This window comes from Pinus tabuliformis, chromosome 2_2 (genome assembly GCF_031772625.1).
Source record: "Pinus tabuliformis cultivar Carrire ecotype Pingquan chromosome 2_2, CPIR1, whole genome shotgun sequence".
Classification (NCBI taxonomy): Eukaryota; Viridiplantae; Streptophyta; class Pinopsida; order Pinales; family Pinaceae; genus Pinus; species Pinus tabuliformis.
The window spans coordinates 31,163,045-31,190,364 of NC_142300.1; the positions used below are offsets into that span (position 1 = coordinate 31,163,045).

The following is a 27,320-nucleotide window of genomic DNA, read 5'->3' on the forward strand; positions in this document are numbered from 1 at the left end:
GATTGCAAGGTGTAAGAATGAATCCAAAATGAGAGCTGCTCCCTCCTTATAACTCCTTGGGCCTCCCTAGCCTCATGTGGGCCCCTCCATCCACCTATTCGACTTTCCCTCCAAGCTATTCGAATGGGCCAATTCAAACTCCCATGTGGGTGGCCCCCACATTCCACTAGCAACCAAATAAAGTCGAATTGCCTCCTAAGTCCCTAAGTCGAAAATGATGGGTTCTCTTCCTTAGCCAAAATTGTGCAAAATTGTGTAGCAACACCCTATTACAAATGTGTTTGAGAAGGGACATGATAGTCCTCCCCTCCCAAATGTTGCTTGCCCTCAAGCAACCTCACAGCTGGGTGCTCCAAAATGTGCTCACCCTCCCAGGTGGCATCCTCATCCGGCAAGCTCTTCCAATGCACCAAAAATCGCTTGTCCTCAAGCAATGCCTAAGCAAACAGCCTCTCTAACTGTTGCTCCTCACTGTCACTGCAAAATGTGCCAGGGTCCTAGATGTGCCACTTAATCGTGCCTGACCTCCGCACTGTCCTGATATGGAAGAATCCTTCAATACCATGATCCTAGGCAATCCTGTCCAACATGAAGCTCCGCTCACTCCACTCACTATCCTGCCTGTTGAAAGTACTAGAAGTCTCCTACTCCATCAGTGCATCGCGAAAGCCCAATGGAAGATCTGTATGATCTCCCACTGCAGTGGTCAGCACATCCCTAAAGGTTATTGCGCTGTGATGCCCTAGTTTCCTGCTAGTCCCAGAGTGGCACCACCGTGCTGACGTTGTGCTACTTTGACTATGTCATACTCCCCATCGTGCGTAGTCAGTATCCTCCTCTCCTGGAACTCGACGGTGGAATACTTAAAGAGGCGAGACACATCTTGCTTGGGCATCTCCATGGCACCCAGGCCTACCCATCCAAATCTAACTCCGAACCTGTGCAACAACAGAGAATGTTTGCCTCCCCATATGATGAAACCCTCTGTGACATGCCACTATACACCATGGCCTGCCCCTGTACATCGCTAGATACCCTCTGCTATAGCTATGCCATCCTGTACTTGCCTGGGTCCTGCATGTGTCATTGTACCTGTAACTCCCTGCATGTACTCAATGCGATGTGAGGCACTCCCACTCCACAACGTAGTCCAACATACTATGACACACCACCCTGCATCTCCATGCTCCTCTGTAGGCTCCTACTCCTCGCTCCATAGCCCTGCACACCACTAGATGCTATGACCTAACGTTGGGTTTGTATGCATCAGACTGCATCCCTCTACATAACACTGGATGCTATGACATAACTTTGTGTAGTCCTGTGTACCATTGCCCACTGTCGTACCACCCTATAACATACAATATCCTGCATGGGCCAAAATATCGACCTCTCTGCTAGTACGCCCTCCATGATGTGGGCTACATCCCCCCATCTGCTCTGAAAGACCTGAGCGGCCTGACTCCCCACATGCTAACGAAAATGACACTACTGCGCCTATCCTCAATAGTCCCTGCGTCCCATATGCTAGTAAGAGAGCACTCTCTCCATACAATGCCCTGTCTGATAGCCTGTCGATGCCACCTCCTCCTACCAGCCCCTGCCAAAGTAAGCTAGTCACCCTCTGACTCCACACACCGTCAATATGCCAAGACAACTCATGAAATCTGTCTGCTCGCCTGTCAAGCCATCTTGTCACCAGTGTTGACTGGGGCTCTAATGGAGATCTGAAAATGTGGGTGCGCTCAAGCGTCAAATCCATCTCGTAGCTCCTACCATCACCTACCAGTTCTATGATGTGATGGAAAATCCCACTTGGATCCTGAAAATAGTCCGGCCCTTGAGTCCCTCTGGTAATCCATGGCCTCTGTTGACATGTAGCCATGGATGTATCCAACCACCTAACTTGCTCCATCAAGTACCAACTCAGTACCCTCTTGCCATCCAATCCCAAAGGAGAGATCAAATGTGTAATCCTCTATGGAAGGAACAAGCCCTCCAAGCTGATGTGGTATCATGCTCAACTCAGTCCTGCTAACTTGTCCACCTCCTCGAGTACGTCTAGACAACTCGGCCTCCCTCAATCCAATGCATAAGGGTGGGTTGATAACGCTATAGACCTCCCCAGTGGGCCTCTGAAGTGCACTGTGCTGAAAACCCAAGGTGTGATCTCTATGTTGTCCCTCATCAATGGCTAGTCGAAGGGATGGCTGCACATCCTCCTCCATCACGGGCTCGACATGAGCCTTTGACTGCTCCTCCATAACCAACCCAATATGCCCGATATGCTCACCAGTCAGCTGTAGGCGATTGTCGTCTGGCAACTCTGTTATAGATCTGGAGGCCTCTGTACCTATCGGCTCCTCAACAACAGTGGAGTTGTCTTCCAGCACCTCACCAACCTGTGGTGCATTGTTATCACTTGATAACTTAGACACAACCCCGAATACCTCATCAATGGATGACACCTCATCAATGGGTGTATGCTCAACTATCTCTTTGCCAACCATGGCCCCTTCAACTACTTTTTCATCTTTTTTCTTAATACTTCTCATCATCCCTACAAAATACTACTGAATCTCCATTGGTTTGTGCATACCTCTTAGTTCACAGAATCCCCAAAAAGAGAGGGATGCCTTAATGCCATGACCCAATGATTGGTATGCCCTCCAGTTTTTCCCCAATAACTCCACATTGGTTGCAATAATGTTCGGATTCCCAACTGAGGAATGAATCAATTTCTTCCCCACATCAATCATCATTTGTTGTATCCTCACCACCTCATTCCAAGTGACTACCATGTTGTTTGATTCTAATATTTCCCACAAGCTGAGCCAAGATTATGGCTCTGATACCACTGTAATGTTCCTAAATAGGAATGTAGGTGATATAGAAAGAATGCAAACAATCCAACAGTCAGAAAAACGAAATATACATTAAACACCCATGGCAACACTGGAAATAGAGAATTGTTGAGCCATTTTATTACTTCTTTAGTAGAAAATACAATAGTAAAATAGAATGGTGCACCTGGGCTTATCTCAATAGACAAGCATGACAAAACCCAGGTGAGAAAATGTTGAACTGAAAGTTGCTACAACTGCTGCACCAAACTGAATTACTCTGTCTGCTAACTTCGAAAGGCTAGAATCACTGCTTCCCGTGCTCAAAAAATTATGAGATTTTAGCTCCTTGCTCCTTGGCCTAAACCAAAAAAACCCACGAAGGAATTGGCCAAATGTTGACCTCAGAATTTTGGCCCAAATTCCCCTTAGCTCCTCTAACTGCTGGCTGAGTTGGGACCCCTGTTTGACCCCTTAGATTTGCCCAGAAAATTCTATAAATTTAGGAGTGTGATCCTTGCCCAAAACCCAAAAAAACCCAGAAAGGGTTTCCCTTGGTTCCAACCTTCAAAAATTGACCCTTCACAGCTTGGCCCTCCTCCAATTTCGAATTATGTTGTTGTGACTGATCCTGTCAATCTCTGCTCTCCCAACTCCAACAATCCTCCTCAAATGACCCTCCAAGTGATCTCCTACTTCTCTCAGCCAGCTCCAGCTCTACAATTCCTTCCTCCAACTCCCACGTGAGCCTAGTGATGGCTCTCTACATAGGCCCAGGTAACTGTAATTTAGACTATTGGGATGTTGGCTTTGTTGGCTCCAAACTCACAAGAAAGGCTGGCCCTTTGCTGCTCTCCTAGTCCTCTAACTCTCTCGACAAATGCTTGATCACTGATATCTCCAAAATTCTCTTGCGTATTCTCCAGCTAGTCAAAAATACGCACTCCCTGTTGTGGTTGAATGGTAGTGCTGTAACAGACTCCCGGAACTATTGAAATACTTTTGGAACTTCCTCTCTATGGCGGGCATAAATGGTCCCCCGAAGTAGAGGTTGAATCTCCCGCTTGAGAGATCCGTGGCTAAACAGTCGGTTGACTAAGCTAAACAACAGAGTGAACATCAAGTAATTTTGATTGCAAGGTGTAAGAATGAATCCAAAATTAGAGCTGCTCCCTCCTTATAACTCCTTGGGCCTCCCTAGTCTCATGTGGGCCCCTCCATCCACCTATTCGATTTTCCCTCCAAGCTATTCGAATGGGCCAATTCGAACTCCCATGTGGGTGGCCCCCACATTCCACTAGCAACCAAATAAAGTCGAATTCCCTCCTAAGTCCCTAAGTCGAAAATGATGAGTTCTCTTCCTTAGCCAAAATTGTGTAAAATTGTGTAGCAGCACCCTATTACAAATGTGTTTGAGAAGGGACATGACATTCTTCCATACAGTTTGGAGGCCGACTTCAAGAGAGGAATGCGCTTGTCTTTTGTAGGGCTGCTAGACACTTTAAAAGACTTCATATATATATGACACATGCTCAAGAAGAGCTCTTCATACATGACATTCATTTTTTTGACTCTAATGATAAATCCTAATGTTCTCAATGGGAGCCACAAATAAAATAAAATCTCTTGCTCATGAAACCCATGAAACAAGGCATGCAAAAATAATTTTATTTCCTTTATTATATCAATTACACAAGATTATAATTACATGTCATTATGAAGACCGAACCTAGTTACATTTTACAACACTACCTTAGCCATAGTGGGAAAGCCATGGCTCACAAGTATTTACAAACCCCTAAACATGAGTGCTATTCAAGCATACAAAAATGATATGATTGAAAAATAATATGAAGCCTACCCAAGTTCTCAGGGAATGATGTAGTCACAGTTGAGCAACACATCAATCAGTTTTATTGGCGTGTAGATGGAAGAGATATTCAATAAGAGGATGAATGCATGAGATTCTTTCCCCTTTCCTTTGAAGGGAATGCAAGATAATGATACCTAGATTTATCTTTTGAAGAATCTAGGGCAAAGTAGTGTAGTGTGATTTTTCGTTACTTGATAACAATTTGTGGACTCTTTTTACTTTTTCTAGTTAGCTTAATCTTCTTCTTCTTATTATTAATGCATGTGTGTGTACTTCATCAAACTGCTACCAAAACATTAGAACAAGAACACAAGATGTTGGCTCTCTGCCAGGGCCAAAACCTCTCTTCTCTTTAGAGGAAAACCCTTTAGTGAATTTCTCTTATTGAAGCTTCTATTGCTCAATGCCAAACCCTAGACCCTGACAAGAGTATCTTTCAAGCACAAGTCAAGTCCTTCCTTCTTTCTACATCTTATTCCCTGGTACTTCTTTCGGCACTTCTTTCGACACTTTGTCCTCCTTCGGACACTTCTTTCTCTTACTATGAATCTTGTCTAGAGATAGACCTTCTTTGAGTGAGTCTTCTAGGTGAGGTGTTCCTCTTCTATCCCTTGCACAAGTAGACTTCAACGTTGACCAACAGAGATCCTTATTGAGATATGAGTGTATGACAATGCTGTTGTTCTGCTGCCCTAGTTTCTCACACGTGTGGGAAAACAGTCCCTCAGACTTCGCTGTTCTTCCTCCTTACCTCGTTGCCCTAGTAGACCCTTTCCCTTGGCTTTCTTCGTTCTTCTTGTCGTCTTTCTCTTGCGGATTTTAGAGCTCAAGTAGTACATTCTATTTGGAGTGGACAACCTTTATAAATAGAGGATTGTCCCTCCAGGCTAACTAGAAGGGCGACTATTCCTCTTAATTGTAGGCCAACTGTGAGGGCAGTTTGGTGGCTGATTTGTTGAGCAAACTTTAGATAGTTTCCATGGTGATGTAGCATGCTTGAAGGAGCTTCTTGATGGTACCATAACATAGGAGTGGACTTGACTTTGCTTGGAGGTTTTCCTTTTAACTTTAATATATATCTGTACATGGTGTAACATGCCCTTAAGGCCTTCAACCTTTCCTTTTGACTATTTGACTCACCTATAACACTTTGACATGTGTTAGACCTACTTCAATGAGCAAGAAACTCATTGACATATATTATAAAATAATATTTCTTTTCTTGAATAAGTACAAATATCAAAAGTACATTTATGAAGACCAAACCTAGTTACACTTTCCTGCAACACTCCCTCTTAACTAGGGAGGTATTCGTATAAAATTACAAGGTGTTTGGCTATTATCAATCTTGAAGAATTCACATAAGAGAAACCAGATTAGCAATCCATTTGTTATAGCATCATATCCATCAACATTGTCATAGTGCAAGGCCTTGACTAACAACTCCATCTCTCTACGAGATCATGAGCTATAATGTTGGCGAGACCAATGATTTAGAGACACCTTCACCATTGTTTCTCAAGGTACATACCCACCCAGGTGTTCTTTGAGTATGACCTTCTAGGACTCTTCTTATCTTGGGTTCCCAGCCCTTAAAGAATATCAGTCCTCTTGCCTATTCTTGTCTTGGATGCCCTACACATCCTTAAAAAGTGTTGGATGCCAGATGATTACCTAATCCTCTCATTCTTTCTTCCCAAGTGAAGACAAGAATGTTGTGTCTATCTTGTGTCTACATTTCCATTCATGTCCTTCATCTAGACTTACGGTTGTTAGTCCTGGTCTAGTGCATGACCCATGAAATGGGAAACACAATTGTCACTCCTTTGTAATTAGGGGTGATCCAAAACTCTCTCTTGATCAGGGACCTGTCAGAGCTCCCTCTTAATTGGGGACTCTTTTTTTCATCAGCAGCTTCTTCTTCGTGGGTCCTTAAGCTGCTTGATTTCCTTCCTTTCTTAATGTCATGAAGTCTTTGTTCAGACTTCTTCTAGGTAGTGCACCATCGATCGATCACTTTCCTCCCTGGTTTGTCATGTCATGCTTACTTCATGGAAAGTGGCTTTCTTGTCATTCATCAGGTTTTCTTGTCATCTTGGCTACTCTTTTGTCATCTTGTCCGTGCTTCGGAATATTCTTCTCATGGATGCTTTGTTGTACTTGCATGTTTACATGCTTTGACCTAGTAGCCCATCATGACTTCATCCTGGTATTGCTTCAACATTGTTTTTTTTCTTTTGGTGGATGGCTTCTTCATCATGACATCTCTGTAGAGTAGAATCAATTATTTGCACCTTTTATAGCTCCAAGGCCTTCATAGTTGTCTAGGGTCCGTTCTTCCTTTATCAGAGTTGTCTTGCCTTCTTTCGGGAGATATCTTCAAAGTATCTTGTCAGATAGTGATTCTCGGTGATCATGGTGTTCTTCAACATTCTTGATCTCTTTCTTCATTTGCTTCTTATCAAATAGATAGGTCAACCATCTAATGCTTCTTGTGAGAGCATCACTTGCTAACTGGACTTGTCAACATTTCTTCTTGCTTCTTATTCAGCAACCTTATACTCCTTATGTGACCATATTCTTTTGTTGACCTTCATTGCATTGTGGTAGATGCCTTCGAGCATGTTCTTGCTGAAAGAGATTATTTCATACTTGATCATGTTGTAGAACTATTACCATGACTCAATAGTATACAAATGATAACATGACTAAACTTTGATGCGTACATACCTCATCTTGATTCTCCTTTGATCATCCTTTGGTGTGGCCCTTCTTGCTTCATCTTAGCTTGCCTGGATATCATCCCTTTTCTTGAATCCCATGAATGGGATTCCCAATGAGACATCTGCTTTGGTCCATAAACCTTCTTTTGAAAATTCCATCATAGGATTTTAAAGATCCTTGCCTTGCAAATGTTTCTTTTCTTTTTGATGATGGAGGGCTTCTAAGATTCTTAATGATCAAATTTTTCTTTCATCATGGATGAGGTCTTATACTAGGTATGCTTCTTCTACATGAGCATCTTGAGCTATATCTTCCATGCTCCTATATTCTAGAAGATATTTCTACTCATGCATTTTTGTTCTTATCATAAATGCTATATCTTCATGAGTATCTAGAAATCTGTCTACATCATGTTGCTAGATTCTAGAGGATGTTTCTAGCCATGCAATTTTAATTTATTCCTACATGCTCCTATCCTACTCAAAACTTTGAAAGGAGTCTAGAAGTAAAGAGTTTGAACTAGTCATAGTAGAGATTTGGAGGATCTTCCTTCTTTTCCTTTTTCTTTCATCTCTTGAGTTATGTAGCTTCTTCCCTCTTCCTTTTGTTGTTGTTGTCCTTCTTAAGCTTAGGACAATTCCTTTTGTAGTGTCCATATTCTTGGCATCCAAAACATTGGATTTTGGACATGTCTTTGTTGTTTGTTCTTTGTGGACCAAACTTGTCAAACGTACCCTTTCTTTTGGCCATGGTAGAAAATGCTTGCTCCTTTGATCCCACATCTTCTTTTGCCTTAAGTCTGGTTTCCTTTGTCTGCATAGAGACCACATTTCACTGAGAGTGGTTGCTTCCTCCTTGGCATATATGCTTGATGTGAAGTTTCCCCACTCCTCAGGTAGAGCATTGAGTACTACTATTTTCATCTCTTTGTCAGACATGACTTCCCTAAGTTCTTGAAGTTGATCTCTCATTTAAGAGATTTTCATGAAGTAGGGAGCTATTCTTCATCTTGTACAATTCATTCCTCAGAGATATTACTTCTCCGGTTGTGGACACCGAGAATAGCTCTACTAGCTTATCATAAATTTCTTTCAATGTCTTGAATTTGGAGACATAGGGAATGAGAGAGTCTTTGATTGATTCTATCATAATCCTTTGAGCTCTTGTCTCATCCTTATTGTACTTGGCTAAGGCTTGAGTCTGTTGCTTAGCAGGGATAGTGATATTCCCTTTGACATGCTCGAGGAGTTCATTCTCCTTGAGTAGTAGATCAATCCTCTTCTTCCATGCAAGAAAGTTATTGGTACCTAGCAATTTATTGCTTTCCTTGCAAAAAGACATTGATGTATACTCAAAAGGGGACATGTACTTGATAGATTTTGAGATGTGACGGGTTTGCTTCTTCCTTGAAGACTTGATGGCTTTCCTTCCTTGGACCTTGATGTTCTTCAAGTTGCCTTCTCCAAGTGGACTTGCTTGATGATGAGATTTGTTTGAAGACTTGTAGCTTGATGTAGGTCCTACTTCAATCTGCTCTTCTTTGTAGGTGCCTTTATATAAGGCTCTTCTTCTAGCTTTGTAGACCTTCTTGATGAATGATGGATTGTATACCCTTCTTGACCTTGAAGTGATTGAGACTTCTAGGCTTGATGCTTCAACTTTGTAGATGCTTCTCCTTGATGAGTGTTCTTGAGTTGCCCTTTCCTTGATGTGTCACCTTAGCTTTGATACCATGTTGAATAATCTAGGGTAAAGTAGTGTAGTGTGATTCTTCGTTACTTGATAACAATTTGTGGAGTCTTTTTACTTTTTCTAGTTAGCTTAATCTTCTTCTTCTTATTATTAATGCATGTGTGTACTTCATCAAACTGCTACCAAAACATAAGAACAAGAACACAAGATGTTGGCTTTCTACCAGGGCCAAAACCTCTCCTCTTGAGAGGAAAACCCTTTAGTGAATTTCTCTTATTGAAGCTTCTATTGATCAATGGCAAACCCTAGACCCCTGACAAGAGTATCCTCCAAGCACAAGTAAAGTCCGTCCTTCTTTCTACACCTTATTCCCTGGTACTTCTTCTGGCACTTTTTCCTCCACTTTGTTCTCCAGCACTTCGTCCTCCTTCTTCCGGCACTTCTTTCTCTTACTATGAATCTTGTCTAGAGATAGACCTTCTTTGAGTGAGTCTTCTAGGTGAGGTGTTCCTCTTCTATCCCTTGCACAAGTAGACTTCAACATTGACCAACCAAGATCCTTATTGAGATATGAGTGTATGACAGTGCTGCTGTTCTGCTGCCCTAGTTTCTCGCATGTGTGGGAGGATTACTAGGTGTTATATGCTCTTCTCTCCTTCGCTTGAGTGTCTTTCTTCCACGCTGGAGTAGGAGGCCTTGTAGGCCTAGTTTTAGCCCCAAACAAAGAGAAATATACAACTGTGATCTTACTGCTGATATAGCCGCAGACTATCCCTCATTTTCTCGCACGTGTGACTGTGTATACCCTAGAAAACAGTCCCTCAGACTTCGCTGTTCTTCCTCCTTACCTCACTGCCCTAGTAGACCCTTTCCCTTGGCTTTCTTCGTTCTTCTTGTCCTCTTTCTCTTGCAGATTTCAGAGCTCAAGTAGTGCGTTCTATTTGGAGTGGACAACCTCTATAAATAGAGGACTGTCCCTCCATTTAGGCCAACTAGAAGGCCGACTAGTCCTCTTAATTGTAGGCCGACTTTGAGGGCAGTTTGGTGGCTGATTTGTTGAGCAGACTTCAGATAGTTTCCATGGTGGTGTAGCATGCTTGAAGGAGCTTCTTGATGGTGCCATAACATAGGAGTGGACTTGAATTTGCTTGGAGGTTTTCCCTTTAACTTTAATATATATTTGTACATGGTGTAACATGCCCTTAAGGCCTTCAAAATTTCCTTTTGACTATTTGACTCACCTATAGTACTTTGACATGTGCTAGACCTACTTTAATGAGCAAGAAACTCATTGACATATATTATAAAATAATATTTGTTTTCTTGAATAAGTACAAATATCAAAAGTACATTTATGAAGACCAAACCTAGTTACACTTTCCTTCAACATTATCTACTAGAAGAAATGAGAACATGGGATCAATTCCATGAAACCTTTAACAAAAGGTGGGAAGCCATCAAAGATGGGAGGCATTTGATGGCCTAATTCCAAGAGCGCAAGAAAAAGGAAAATGAAAGTGACAAAGATTTCAACCAAAGGTTTGATCTAATAGTAAAACAAATACCAGCAAATTTCAAACCCATGGCAAACACAATCCTAGCATAATACATAGCTGCATTTGATGGAAACTTTTCATATCCTTAACAGACAAGGAACCTGCAAATCTTGAGCAAGCCAAGGCCTGTGCTGTGACTATTGAACATAACCTTACCAGACCTAAAGTTGACTTACTATCCTATCTTAGAGCCAAAGTAGAAGTCAAGCCTAAATCTTTAGCTTAGTTTGACCCAACTTTACAAACTTTTGCTTAGAAATTTGATAAAGTAACTAACAAAATTGCAGGGGAATCCGCTACTAAGGTAACAATGGTGGTGGATCCCATTGTGTCCAGGGATATAGTGTGGCCTAGCACTAGGGTGCTAGATTTTGTAGTAATAGGGTTGCTTCACTCTATTTTTGTGGCTTATCTTCGCGAAAGCAAAAGGTAGAGTGTCACCTATAAGGTCCTCTTAATCTTATTGCGAATTGAGATTTGAGGAAGTGTATTATTGGTTGTTCATTCAATAAAAAGGATGTCCTACACTTTCTACTTCATTTATGGTTTCATTTGTGGCTTCCCATTCCTTCTTGATGGTTGCATGTTATTATTTGGCCATTTTGTATTCATTGTGAGGTGCATTTTTGGAAGGGCTGTCCTTCAATAAGTTTTGTATTTTAAGGGAAATCCAATTGGTTAGTTAGAACATGCTAATAATGGTCTAGCTACACCTTCCAACCCATTTGAACCCTCTTGATTGTTGTTTTTGATTCCATAGTCCAACTTGGTTGAACTTGATATTGGTTCATTCTTTCACCCATATTGTCTCTAGGGAAATCTTAAAACAATCTTTCCTAGGGTTTTCTCCTTTGTGCCAGCAAAGAATTGGGCTAAAGTTTAAACTAAGAGGAAGCATTGATGTGGTGACAATCTTCATGAGTTCCCCTCGGTCCTGCAATTGGTTAAGGGATTTTATAACATTTGTAGAGCAGGTTTGGGAGATGATACAACCTACTTGAACTCTTAAGGAAAAATTCACAACACATTCTTATATTGGGAATCCTAAGTTGATAGGATAAAATCTGCCCATCACCAAACATCACATGTGGTAGGATTCACACATGGCCAATGTCATTATCCATGCAGAAAAAAGTTGATACATGACCTAGACTCACCAATCTATGCCTCCATCAACTTAGCATGTAAAAGTAGTACCACTCACTTATTTTAATGAAGAGAAAACTAAAAAGTAAAAGAAGGGAATGTACCTTAACCTTGCACCGATCCTATTGGAATATTTCTTCTCCGTAACAACTCATGTAATAGATGTAGGCATAAGTCCCAGTTGGAGTTACTTCCTAGACAACTCTTTCAAAGTGTTGTTCCTACTAAGAATTTCATGCCAAACAAGTCTGTGTATCATAAATTAATATGTGCATGGACATGTACCTGGTACAAATGTACAATCACCAACTATAAGGCTAGGATATGGCTTAATGAAAATGATTTTGTCTTCGACCCGACTTCCACAAAGGAATCATACCAACCCCTTCTATTTTGCATATTTTGTGAGATGCCTAAGTTAAAATACTAATTGTCCTTCTAATCCCTAGAATCATTAACTTTCTTCCACTACTGTCAAAAAACTTTTATCACACCTCTTTCCTACTTAAGCAAAGATAGCTACCATATCCTTTTTGGCTCCAACCTGAAGAGTATCTATCTCTTTCCTAAAATGACATTCTTGGCTGAAATCTTGCTAGCCTGAACTTATCTAGATGTAGAATGTATCCCAAGCTATAATGAGAATTATCATCATGAAAAATTTCTCCACAACATCATATTAATAAGAAAGAGATGCTAATCTCTCTGATCACATTCCACATACTCTTGCCAATTTTTATGATCATCTATCTGTCCGCAAACAAACACAGCTCTTTATGATGGCTAGGGGACACAAATAGTCAACAACCCACTCAAAACGTTCTAACAACTTACACATTACACATTACAATTACATGCTTATAATAGATGTGAGCCCAATATGATGTCGTTGATGCGTTGCTACCAAACTATTATGGACCACCACCCAAGCACTCGTGTTTTATAAGAAAATTGAGACTTCAAAAACCTCTTCATCCATCTTACTTTGTATCTTAAACATTCCACATCTTAGCTCTATTTATTTCTTTTATTAGTTTGCATCATGGACACCGACATTGAATCTTGGTTTGATCTTGAATGGCTTTCCCCATGGGATTATTTTCTGTTAGCGTTTTCTAATAGTGAGCTTCAGTGTGCACATTGCTTTCTAGCTGTTTTTTACATGTCTGAATTACATTGACTAGTTTAGTCATTTAAAAACAATTTATCTATGTTACCGGATCCGTCAACCTTGGGGGCTGGATTCGCGGATCCCCGGATCTGATCCAGATCCGGATCCGGATTTGCTTGGATACGCCTAGGAACCGGTTTAAAAATGTTTCCTTCGTTGTAACACGCATCCCAGTGATTTTTGGTTTTTTACAGGTCCACTGTGTTGTTTCATGGCTCGTGAACTCTCCCATTTGTTTTCGGCATCTCGCATGACCCGCATTATATATATTAATTAAGCTTTATTATATTTTAACGTTACTTTTTATATTTAGATATTAATTAAACTTTGTTATATTTTAAAGTTACTTTTTATATTTATATATTAATTATTATATTTTAACGTTACTTTTTATATTTAGATATTAATTAAACTTTGTTATATTTTAAAGTTACTTTTTATATTTATATATTAATTAAACTTTATTATATTTTAAAGTTACTTTTTATATTTGTATATTAATTAAACTTTATGATATTTTAAAGTTGCTTTTTACATTTATATTTATACCGTTCAAAATTTATAATTTATAATTATTATAAACTTGTCTTTTAAAAATTATAATTTAAAATTATGTTCTATTACTTATATTATAATTTGTGTTGTAGGATAAATAGAAATATTAAAATTTATATATTTATAAAATTAAATATATTAATTTATTGTATCATATATTTAAAATATATATTAAATATTATACAAGTTATACATTTAAAATTTTGACTAGCTACGGTTTATCTTCTCTGAAAGTAAGTAAACATATTAATTCCTCAAGGTCTAGAGGCATCTTGCAAGTTTGCAAGTCACCCTTGTTACAAACCACACACAACTTACAAATTATTTTTAGAGGTGGTCAATTTTGTCTACACATAATGTAGCGACATGTTGAGGTCTTCAGATTGTACCAATAGAGGTTAGACTAGTGACCATAAATATTGAAGCCTTTTACCTACCATGGAAAATATTTATATACTATATATACCCGCCGTTTCCCCGCCGTATCCGGATCCTGACTTTTAAAAAATCTGACGGATCCGTATCCGGATCCGCATCCGGATCCGTATCCGGATCCGAATCCTGGTAACTTAGCAATTTATTTAACTTTGGTGAGTTACAATACCTGTAAATTTTGTCTTCGAACGCTGCAGTTCTTTTGCTTTTACAGTTATTTTAAGGAACAATATATAAGCGGTTGTTGTGGGTTGTACAGGTAAGGGATGAAATAGAGCACTTGCTTGATGATGATGAAGATATGGCTGAGATGTATTTAACAGAGAAGCTAATTCAGCAACAGCTAGATGAAACATCTTCTCTTTATTCCTTTGAAGGGACAAGAGAAGTAGAGCATGAGAAAGTTGAGTCTGATGCAGAAGATGAAAGGCAAGTTTTCTGTCAGTGCCAAAATTATTTTTGGAAACTGTTATTTTTGTGTTCGAGTCATGAATGTTGTCTGTAAAATATGTCCAAAAGAGTCCATGGTTGCAGAACCCTAACTGTGAACTTTGAAGTATATGCAGTCACAATATGTTAATACTTGTTATGGTGGTGTGCACATTGTAGTGATGAAGCCCTTCCCAGTGCTATGCATCTTCTTGCTAGAGATGATAACAGGAACTGCAGCAATATCCAAATTGCCAGCCAATGTAGCAATCACAGTGGTTCTAAGAATCTTGATGTAGAAGAACTGGAGATGCTTCTAGAGGCTTACTTTGTGCAGATTGACGGTACACTGAACAAGCTATCAGCTGTATGTTCACCTATACTAGTAAATATTTGACTAGATTCATCATTTTCCACATTTACCTATTAAATTATGCTAGGTTGCTCCTTTTTTTTGTAGAAATCACAAGGTTGTTTTTTATCAGTCTCCTCTAATGGCGTTCTGGAAGAATACAATCAATATTCATGTTTATGTCTGATTGAAAAAGAATAAAAAAATTGTTCTAAACAGAGATTTTGAATGAACCATGTTTGTTAATTTCTCTTTATGGTATTTAGAATCAGTGTTGCAAACATTGGCATCGACAAAAATTGCTGAGGCTCTTGATGTCAGGACATTGAAAACATCAGTGAAAAAAGTCAGCAAACTGTGGCAAGCATTTAAAAATACAGAATTTTTTTTTTGTCAATGTTTTAAAAATATAAATAAACAAGGACATCAAATAATTAAATTGTGACATAAACATGAAAAACAACTCCTATATATGATGCCAAATGATAGATCAAACATTGACTTTTGATACTAAATCCCAATAGCTATCCAATCAAGACTGAAAATTGAACACGAATAGATGTATCTCACCATCAGGAATTATATACAATGATTAATCTAGAATCTAGCTATGAATTCCTCTTCTCCTTTTATAGTCGAAGGTAAATAGCTTGCTTTTTAGTAGGAGGTCTTCTGGCTGGAGATGGATGGCCTGTGATAGATGTCTCACTTTGTGTATAGGGTGGTGTTGAGGTTGGCATGTCAGCTTCCTCCTCTTCTCTGGCCTGCTGCTCCTGTCCCTTCTCATGTATCTATTCAAATACCTCCATAATGGATATTGTTGTCGCCTAAAATGTACACCTAAAAGTGGGAAAAAATTTCAACCCCACAAGGTATAGGTCTTTATGGCACAACGCTCACAGAAGGGGCTGTCACCTGTTCCCAACTCTCTTCATTTAAGCTCTCACCTAGGTAAGCTATGGGGGCTGGTCCCTAAAGATGATTAGTAAAGGGAAACTTGTTGAAAATAACGAGTTCTAGGAGACAAAGGACAAGGTAATTGCCACGCAATATAACTTGAATTAAGATTAGTTAGCAAGTATGGTTATTACGGAGCAAGTGTTCAATTAAATCAATATGGCATTCAACAAAATATAAAGATGACAGACCAGTGCTTTATTGTGAAAATTCCTACTCCAAGGAACCCCTACTGCAACAAATCTGAATCTACTTCACCTACTTGATTGTTTAACATACATTATCAAGTTATTCTTCCGAATATTGAAGCAAATTACTTCTGCAGCCTGCACTAATTAAATATTTCATCTCATGAAACAGAAAACAGAGCAAAGAACAAGATACATAAGACACTTATTTTTTGACACAATAGTCCCCGGAAAAACCCAATGCGGGAAGACGGGTGCAACAATTCTGAGGGTTTATTATTATGCAAGAGAAATATCTGAATACAAATATAAGATACTCATCTAGCAATCCTTTACAAATAAAATACCAACGGAAAATCTGAGTGAGTTTTACCTCACTTCACCTGGCAGAATTCCAGCTGATTCGACACAACTACAAGACTGACTAACCTCGACTATTTCTGCGCTAGCCCTGCGTAGGCCCTGTGTCAGCGACTCAGGATCTGCGTCAGCTCCTCTACTCTCTGCGTCAGCTATCCCGACTATTCCAACAGTTCTCGGCAGTTCTGGCTTCTGCGTGACAGGCAACCTTCCCCTCTATGCAGTCCTTTCTGGCCCTGCGTCAAGGCTGTGTGGGCCCAGACTGGCCCAGCGTCAGCGCTCCCGGCTATTGCACTGCCTCTTTGCGAGTTCTCTCTGCCTCTTTGTCAGTATTCTCCGGAAAGTCCTCCTCTCGGATTCTCGCTATGCCTCTACCACTGAATGATCACTTAGTTTGAATTTCTCAGCTTCCTAGCCCCAGAAATCGAACTCTAGATCAATTCGTTCTCTCTGTGTGTGTTTTCAAATGAACCCCAAGCCTCCATTTTATACTTTTCTTGTTAAGTCTTCAAAGACCGAGATTAAGTGTTTAATCAATGGCTAAGATTAAAACATGACTTGATCCACCTTCTAGATCATTCTCACCCATATTTTGATTAATACCCATTAATATTTTAATTTCCCTAAGTTTAGACTTAGGAACTCTATTAAAAATATTAATTATTTTAATAAAATACAATTCGGGTGAAATTTCACCAAACGGTTTCTGGGTTCTTTAGAACTCATGTGCCTTAGCCTCTCCACCAATTTTCAAGGCTAGAGCACTTCCGATGTTACCAAAGACTAACACTCCCTTTTAGCGAGGGAAGTGCTCTAGCAACAATATCCACTTGCATGTTGCTATGTTTCTGAAGCACCCCTTTTCTACATTGTTGTTGCCACCAACACTGTGCTCCTGGCAACTGTACTGATACCCATGACATTTCCACTGCCATTGCCACTGCTGCATCTCTACTACAACTCCCTCTTAAATGCTGCATCTGCTATGCTGCTAGCACTGCCACTTCTAACACTGCATCCGTACTGCAACTCAGTTGCTGAGAGAAGCAACTAAAAAAAATCCAAAATTAGCTGAACTTAACTGTGTTCAGCATAATACAATGAATGTTGGAGTCTGACTGTTGTTGACCCTTTGAATCTTCTGCGTTGCTGCTGACTTTTGCACTGTGCCATCTGCACTGCTGCCAACCTTGCTCTGTGCTAATCAGTCTCTAGTCCCAAGCCACTGCATCTGTCCTCCAAACGCTCCACTGCATCATCTGACACTAAGTCCATCTCATTACTGCTGAATCTTGGGTTCCTGTAGTAAAGAATTGATCCAAGTGGTGGACTCCTCAAGGATCCTGCCCACATGTAGGCCTCCCGACTACAGCTCAATATTGCCGCATCTCCCTCCTGGAGATGCATGGGCACTCATGGCAAACTCATCCTCGTCAATCTTTGTTGAAGCAGCCTTAGGATCATGTTTCTCATCCTTATCCTTTTTCTTTAAAGGACACTGGGATGCATAGTGGCCCAACTCGCCACAAATGAAACATTTCACCTTCGAAATGTCCTTTCTCTTTGTCTTCTACTGTTCCTTCCATGCTAGAGCTGTGCTTTCCTCCTCCTCCTTCGTCTTTGTGCCACTCCCACTGCTTCCATTGAGGTTGACCTTCACTAGGTCTTTCCTTAACTCCTCTTGTTGAAGTGTCGCCGGCATCTCCTCCCATGAAGGTAGTTTTTCCTTGCCTAATATGCTTTGGACAAAAACTTGCCATTCATCCGAGACTCCATTCAGGGCTATTCTCACCATCGCGGTTGGCTAAGGAGTGGACCCCACTGCAGCAAGTTGGTCTCTGGTGTCCTGAAGACATTGAAGATAGAGGTTCACCCCTTCTCCTTTCTGCATCAATGTCCGCTGCAACTTTTGCTCTAAATACATCTTCCGCTGTTTGGAAGAGCCTTCATACAGAGAAGACAAGGCTTCCCACATCTCTCGGGTTGTATCCTTGCCCTGCAAGTGTGAGACCACATGATCTCGAACTCCATCGAGAATGAGCCTCTTTTCCTTCCCCTGCTCGGCCTTGTACTTCTTCTTTTGATCGTTGTCAGCAGAAACAACCATAGTACTCTTGACGTAGGTCTCGAGATCATATTCCTCCAGAACAACTAAGATTTTGGTCTTCCATATGACATAGTTGGAGGCTCCATCCAACCTGTCCCGATCTCTGAGTCCATGTGATGCCATCTCACCCAATTGTCAAACTGACTCCTGTAGTCACTGCTTAGCACTGCTCAACTACTCAGCAAGTGAGAAATTCGAACTTTCTAGCAGAAAGTTCTCCGAGGAGAAAATTCCGCTTCTATGTGTTTTCGTTCTTTTCCAGCGGATTTCTCCCTTGTAGAAACTGCGCCCTTCAAGCATTGCGCTGAGGCTCTGTGTCACTCCCTCTGCCTCTGCAAACTCACGAACTGGAAATCATACCTCTTTGTCGTCTTACTCAGAGAGAGATTTGCTCGGATCTGCTTCCCAGCAAGGACTGGGCAATCCCTTCAAGGGGATTTGAATTGCTGCCAAGTGCATCTTTCGGCCTCACTGCTCAGCACTAGATCTGCTCTTCCTGTTTCAACATCAATGCTTTTATACTGTGTGAAAATTCCTACTCCAAGGAACCCCTACTGCAGCAAATCTGAATCTACTTCACCTACTTGATTGTTTAACATACATTATCAAGTTATTCTTCAGAACGTTGAAGCAAATTACTTCTGCAACCTACACTAATTAAATATTTGATCTCATGAAACAGAAAACAGAGCAAAGAACAAGATTCATAGGACACACTTATTTTTGGACACATTAGTCCCCAGAAAAATCCAATGCAGGAAAACCGGTGCAGCAGTTCTAAGGGTTTATGATTATGCAGGAGAAATATCTGAATACAAATCTAGGATGCTCATCTAGCAATCCTTTATAGAGAAAATACCGGCGGAAAGTCTGAGTGAGTTTTACCTCACTTCAGCCAACAGAATTCTGACTGATCCGACACAAGACTAGCTGATCCCGACTATTTTTGCGTTGGCCCTACGTAGGCCTTGCGTCAGCTCCTCTGCCCTCTGCGTCAACTATCTTGGCAGTTCGGGCAGTTCTCGGCAGTTCCGGCTTTTGTGTGACAGGCATCTTTCCCCTCCGCACAGGCATTTCTAGCTCTGCGTCAAGGCTACGTGGGCCTAGACTGGCCCAACGTCAGCTCTCCCGGCTACTGCACTGCCTCTTTGCAAGTTCTCTCTGCCTCTCTGTTAGTATTCTTCGGAAAGTCCTTCTCTTGGATTCTCATTGTCCCTCTGTTGTTGAATGATCACTTAGTTCGAATTTCTCAGCCTCTTAGCCCCAGAAATTGAACTCTAGATCAATTTGTTCTCTCCGTGTGTGTTTTCAAATGAACCCCAAGCCTCCATTTTATTCTTTTTCGGTTGAGTCTTCAACGACCAAGATTAAGTCTTTAATCAACAGCTAAGATTAAAACAAGACTTGATCCACCTTCTAGATCATTTTCACCCATATTTTGATTAATACCCATTAATATTTAATTTCCCTAAGTTTAGACTTAGGAACTCTATTAAAAATATTAATTATTTTAATAAAATACAATCTGGGTGGAATTTCATCAAACAGTTTCTGGGTTCTTTAGAACTCATGTGTCTTAGCCTCTCCACCAATTTTCAAGGCTAGAGCACTTCCGATGCTACCAAAAACTAACACTTATGAACAATGCTCAATTAAAGATATAATACTTGCAAATGAAAATATTTCGAATTACAAGGATAGTAATGTTGTAAAACAAGCATTAGTACTAGAGGCCAAGAGATTATAAGAAACTAGAATTATGAGCAATAAGATCCAAATACAACTTGCAAGATAAAAAAGCTTGTATTTCAAGTAAAGATGCTTTAATTACAATATGATGATCAAAAGACAATAAGCATGAAATTGACAAATACAAGAATATAATGTAATATTCCAAGTTAAAAATTTACAGAAAATAACAGAAACATGTACGAGGAACAATAACCATAAACAAATATCGCACATGCATATCAAAACACCAAGAAAATATGTTAAAATTGGCAACTATGGCCAAACTCCATGTGGGTCAATTTATTTATGGCAGCTGATATTTTTATTGGATCCCTCTCATTGAGAGGTGTAGGATTGATCTAAAGATCATCCGATTCCGATAAGTATTCATGGAGTTATGAATTTATTTGTGTTATAAGACAAATTGACAAGTCGGCCAGCAACTTGTGTAGGCTCAGAAGCCCAATAGTCATGTCTATTCATCATCTACGTTTTAGTATAAATAGAAGAGGACTTGAAGTCATTTTGACACACTCTTCATGTGATCTCCTCCTCTCCACGTCTTTGGGTTTTTGGTGAAGGAGAGACACTAAGAAGATACGTTGGGCTAAGTGTATAATGCCCTAGCTGCAGATGATGCCCTAGCTGCAGTACGTTGCTCTAGCTGCAATTGAAGGAGATCTGGCCACTGTAAAGTAGGCCTCATACGCAGCTAAAGGGAAGGCCCTATCCACAACTAAGGAAGGCTAGATCCGCAGACATTGAGGAGACCCTAATACGCAGCAAAAGAAGCCCTAGCCGCAATTCTAGAAGAGCCCTAAAGACACAGCTAAGGAGACAACAAAAGAAGACCTAACCGCAGATCTAAGAGGCTCTCATCCATAGCCAGAGGGAGGCCCTAATTCCGCAGCAAATAGACCCTAATACGCACAACAAGCAAAGGATAGGACAGCGAGGAATGGAATGTTGTTTCAGGTAGGTCGAGGTGTTGCCTTGCGGGTTTCAATCTTGATCTTGAAGGCCGAGAATGAAAGGACTGTCTCAGAGCATTGCTGAAGGGTGAATAGTTCTGTTAAGAGAATGCCACAGTCAGTTTTGGGGTGAAAGGTTTATGCGTTGGGCTTGAAACTGCCCTTAAAGAGTAGCATGGAGGGCAACACCCTATTGGAGGATAGCCACCCTATTGGAGGATAGCCACAGTAAGAAGAAGCAATTCTGAGTTAGTTTAAGGGTTGTTAGGGACTATGGTTGGGTGCCCTAACCAGTCCAAAATTGTTGCAGCCTAATTACCCTCCAATAGTGAGCTAATGCACACATTCTGAAGTGTATCTTGTATGTGTTGGGACAACTAGTTTGTTGTGATAAAAGAAGGTATTTTTCATATGCCTTAAGGACTGTTTGATAAGCCACAGTTGTATAGTAAAGGGCAACATGATGATGAATGATATCATGTGCATGTTAGTAAAGGGCAGCATGATGATAAATGAGATCATGGGCATGTTAGTAAAGGGCAGCATGATGATAAATGAGATCATGGGCATGTTAGTAAAGGGAAGCATGATGATGAATGAAACCATGATGATGAAAGATGCAGCATGATGGGCATGTCAGTAAGGGGCAGCATGATGATAGGAGCAGATGGGAGCAGCTCAGTGACTAGGTGCAGCACAACAACATGAGTACAAGCTGCAACACTAAGTTAGGTGAAGTTGTCACCTTGGAGAATCAGTTGAAGCAGAATGTCTTCAACTGATCTCATGTATCATCATGACAGGAGATGATCCATGCTCATATCTAGATAAGTCAAAGTGTTGACTTTTGTTGTATATGTACTATCTCTCTCTCTCTCTGCTGAGTTATTGAAGAACATAAAAGAAGAATTGATCAAGGGTTTCCCCACATTGGGGTTTGTCCCTGGTTGGCGCCATGATCCAGGTGGATGTTGGTGGCTACCTGCCAAATCCACTTGGACCCCACCATTGTTCTTTCAGCTTTTTAGTTTCCTTAATTGTAGCCCAGTTTACTATTTTTAGCAGTTTTTCGGGTCCTGAACTTTTGAAGCCGTTTTGAGGCCCTAAACGATGTTTTTTGGGAAAATTGGGAGCAACATGGGTCCATGGACCGATGTTGCTCTTTCCAAAGTTGTAGTTCTCGGATAGATCTTTCTAACGAGATACTGTGCGCGTCAAACGGAGATCGTATGCCAAAGTTACGACCCCGAGAAGTTGATGTACCAATTTACCCAAACGGGGCCCACAATTTGGCGTTTCATCTTCTAGGGTTAGGTTTTGGAATGTTAAGGGTTTTCCATTGTTTCTCAACAATAAATAGGCTTTCGAGCCTCATTGTAACATGGTTCAGAGGCATGTAGCCGCCACATCTCTTCTCAGAGATAAGCTACCATCGCCCTAGTTGGTTTATTTCCAATTCTGTTTGTAAGCATATTTCAGTATTTTACATTAATGAAATGAAGTATTATTTCCGCTGCATCTCTATGTTTATGGTTATCTCAGTAATTTGTTGCGTTCCTGTTTAAATCCGGATCAGTGGTATTAGAGCGGTCTGCTTTTTCTCCGTTTTTCTTGGCATGTCCCCAACGAGGTCGAGATATAAGGAGTTAGGGCTTGAATTGGTCGAACCTTTGCAAGACCAGCCTCACAAATCCCGACGGCCTCCCATGGCGGATGAAAAGAAAGATGAGGGGGCAGGAGATCCTATCAAAATCTTTCTTAAAGAAGCCCTCGAGCGACAAAGGAACGTGATGATGGACAACTTCACCCAGATCCTTCAGCGACGACCCAGGGGCAACGCATCGGCTTCCAACAACTACTCTGGAAACGCCACACTGTTTAAGGTACAAGTTAATTTTGAAATCCCCATATTCGAGGGTCAGATAGACGCAGATGCCATCAATAAATAGTTAAATCTTCTAGAGGGTTATTTTTCTGTTCATGATTTTTCCAGTCGAGAAAAGATCATTTTCGCTCTTCTCAAAGCAGCCCCCCACGTCAAGGACTGGTGGGAAACCTACTGCGAGCAGAAGGATGAAAGTACAGGCTCTGTTTTCAGCCGCACCCACTTGGGATTCATTCCGTGAGGCCATCAAGGGGTAGTACTACCTTGTCGGAAGCTGTGAGAATCAATACATAAAGTGGACCACACTGCGACAGGGAAGGGACCAAGACGTGCCAGAGTTTACCAATATTTTTCATACCCTTCGCACAAAGTTGGGTATCAAGGATTCAGAGCAGCATTTAATACTCAAATACTGCGGCTGCTTCTACAAGTACATCTAGGAAGAAATAGAATTCCTGAACATCCCCTCGCTCGGCACGACCTACTGATATGCCGTCAAGGTCGAGCAAAAGTTTAAACAGAAGAAGCGAGACTTTGGATTTGCGAATCCGAAGCAAGGGAAAGGTGCCCCCAAACCGCAAAACAAAGGACAAAGCCAAGGCGGGGCGGCCCAAGAAAACCCGCCAAAGCTGCAAGCAAAGAACAACACCATGAAGCCGAAAAAGGACACAGGAAAGTGGTGTGAGTTCCATAAGAGCTCCACTCACAACATAAGTGAGTGTCGGGCCAAACAGTGACTAGTGGCCGAGCTAAAGGTTTCAGAATCAGATGCATGTTCCGACTCTGAGTCAGAACCCAACAAGGGGAATGACAAAGGGAAGCAGATTATCAATGCGGAGCCCAACGCCACCGTTGCCACCACGAAGATCCAGAAGGAGGAACCTGAAGATCCAGAGGAGGAGGAGCGTCTCTTCCACTCCCAGATGTGGGTAAAGGGCTCCCCGCTACAGTTCATTGCTGACAGTGGGAGCCAAAAGAACCTTATTTCCGTAGAGATCGTGAAGCGGCTGGGCTTACCAACCACAGCACATCCACAACCATACACCATCGGGTGGCTTCAGCAAGGACGGAATCTTCGCGTGAGCCAGCAGTGTTGCCTTCCATACAACATCAAGCCCTTCACGGATGAGGTATTGTCTGACATTGCTCCCCTTGAAGTTTGTGATGTATTATTAGGACAACCTTACTTGTGGAAGCGACATGCTGTGTATGAATCAAGGCCCCGTGTTGTTATTGTTACTTTGGGAAATAAGTTGTACAAGATACCGGAGGTAGTATCTCCTATCGCCATCTCTTTGATTACTGCAAAACAATGCAGTAAGCTCGTTTCCAAAATTGGGAAATTTGTTTTCCTGATGATACACCCTCAAGGAAGGAAGAAGATGGTGGCCATGACCTCCAGACAGGGCCCCTCCGCACAACACTATAGATGGACAAGGTCATGAAGGAGTACGAGGATATCTTCACCTCCCCTGCAGGGGTTCCTCTACACTGTCAGGTCAAGCACTCCATCGATCTGACCCCAGGTGCGCTGCTGCCCAATGGACCAATCTATCGGCGCTCTGTTCTGGAGAATGATGGAATCAAGAGAGAAATTTAGGAGTTACTACAGAAAAGTCACATCCGTCCAAGTTCATCACCCTGTGGGAGCCCGATCGTGTTGGTACAGAAGAAGGATGGGACTTGGAGACTCTGTATTGACTATCAGGCGCTGAACAAGATCACTGCCCGTAATAGGTACCCACTCCCATGGATTGATGACCTCTTGGACCAACTGAAGGGGGAAAAATATTTCAGCAAGATCGATTTGAAGTCAGGATATCACCAGGTACCAATCGAACCCTCCGATGTGTGGAACACTGCCTTCAAAGCCAAGGAGGGCCTTTTCGAATGGTTGGTTATGCCTTTTGATTTGACGAATGCTCTTGCAACCTTCATGAGGCTAATGGATGACATCTTGCGGCCATTCACCAACTCATTTGTAGTGGTATACTTGGATGACATCCTGATCTTCAGCGAGAGTTGGGAAGAACACCTCCACCACATCCGACAGGTTCTCCAAACACTGCGGAAACACAAGTTATGTGCCAATTTGGAGAAATGTGCTTTTGGCATGACCCAGGTTCAGTGTCTGGGATACATTATTGATGAATAGGGGGTACATGTGGATCCATCCAAGATCCTAGTCATTCGAGATTGGCCCTCTCCAATCACTCTGACAAAGCTTCGCAGCTTTCTAGGTCTTGCCAACTTCTACTGTAGGTTCCTGTTGGGATTTTCTCATATCACTTGGCCCTTGAGTCAAGTCACCAAGGGAGGAGCGAAAGCAAAATTCTTTTGGTCTGAATCTCAACAGAAGGCATTCATAGAGTTGAAAGATCGCCTCTGCACGGCACCAGTGCTCGCATTACCAGACTTGCAACAACCATTTGAGGTCGAGATAGATGCCTCTGACTATGCTATTGGGGCAGTCCTCACTCAACACAGGCATCCAGTGGCATATCACAGTGAGACATTTTTAGACACAGTTCAGAAGTATCCCACTTATGACAAAGAGATGTATTCCATTGTGCAGGGCTGCCGACAATGGAAGCATTACATTTTGGGGAAGGAAACGGTCATCCACACAGACCACCGACCCCTGCAGTTCATACAGACCCAAGGGAAATTGCAGAATGATCGCCATTAGAAGTGGTCCACATACCTGCAACAGTTCCATTTGAATATCAAGTATAAGAAGGGTAGCACCAATAATGTTGCAGATTGCCTTAGTCGACCACCGATCATGGCATTAACCACTATGCTCAACTCTTGTGGGCACGAGACTTCTGATTGGCCAATTCTCTACAAAAGCGACCCAGAATTCGGCCACACCTACCAGACACTTTTGGAGGGTCAGTATGTTCCAGATTTTCACCTTCAGGATGCCCTGTTATGGGTCACTTTTGTGTTCCTTCAAGCGAGCGTGCCAAGATGATTTGGGAAGCACACTACAGTCGGGCTGCTGGACATTTTTGGGTCGAGAAAACGGTGGCAGTATTGCGGAAGTATTTCTATTGGCCGAATCTTCAACAGGATGTCGGGAAGTACATCAGATCATGCACTGCCTGCGCCATTGCCAAACCGACCATCAAGAAGCAAGGCCTCTATACCTCACTGCCTACCCCTAGTCGACCTTGGGAATCCATCTCCATGGATTACATGTCAGGCCTTCCTTCCACTAAGCATGGAAATCACTGTGTTTTTGTGGTCGTCGACAGGTTCTCGAAAATGGCCATTATGGCTGCCTGCAAGAACATCACAGCAGAAGCCACTGCTAAACTCTTCTTTGAACAAGTGTGGTTACACTCTGGGATCCCACAATCTATCATCTCAGATCGGGACAGCAGGTTCCTCAGTACATTTTGGTCCAGTCTCTGGTCGATGCTCGACACCAAAATCACTAAATCCACAACCTTCCATCCTCAAACTGATGGCCAGACAGAGGTTGTCAATAGGATTATCGTACACATTCTACGCATGTACAACTCAAAGCATCCATGCACATGGGACGAGAGCCTCCCCTATGTTCAGCACAGCTACAATCGAGCTCTCCATAGCTCGACTGGCCACAGCCCTTTTCAGGTGGGCTTGGGATTCCAACTACTATGTCCCATTGATGTGGCCATGCCATTTGCAGCTACTCACGCAGATTCAGCTAATGTCCAGTCTGAAACAAATAAGGCAAACAACTTCATTGAGCACATCCAACATATTCGCCAGTAGGTCCATGAAATTCTGGAGAAATCAAATGCCAAGTACAAGCAGCGACATGATCAACATCGGGTGCCACACAAGTTTCACGTGGGCGACAAAGTTTGGTTGCATTTGCAAAAGGAATGCCTCACTGGAGCCTATCGGAAACTCAAACCACTCTGATATGGTCCTTACACCATTACCAAGGATGTGGGAGACAATGCATTTGAGCTCAGCATTCCCCCATTCCTTGGCTTGCACCCAGTGTTCAATGTGGACCGCCTTCGGCCATACTTTCCACCATTACTAGACACATTCAACATTGCAGAACAACTCACACCCACAGAGTTAAATTCAGATTGCATGGAACAAGCTGCAGCTGATCGGATCATGGACACACAGATCAAGCACACTCGCCAGCAGAATATCCAATTATATCGAGTTGTCAAAGCAGGCCAACTCTTTCACTAGGGCAAGTGGCTCACCAGGGACCAAGTTCAATAGAAGTTTCCTCATCTCATGGAGGAACTCAACGCAATGGGGAACATTGCTTCCTAAGGGGGGAGGAATGATCCAAGTGGATATTGGTGGCCACCTGCCAAATCCACTT

At 41.8% G+C, this 27,320-nt stretch overlaps 1 protein-coding gene across 2 annotated transcripts in view; it reads left to right on the forward strand.

The window, feature by feature from the left end:
• The window catches only part of LOC149191368 (magnesium transporter MRS2-F-like), a 437,743-nt gene that overhangs the window by 352,739 nt on the left and 57,684 nt on the right, over positions 1 to 27,320 (forward strand). The window contains exons 4-5 of one of the 2 annotated variants that reach the window (XM_089404197.1): positions 14,255 to 14,424; positions 14,605 to 14,809. In XM_089404197.1, the coding sequence (XP_089260323.1) occupies positions 14,255 to 14,424; positions 14,605 to 14,809 (375 nt within the window). The remainder of the gene's footprint in view (positions 1 to 14,254; positions 14,425 to 14,604; positions 14,810 to 27,320) is intronic. The other variant, XM_089404198.1, reaches the window with a different exon arrangement.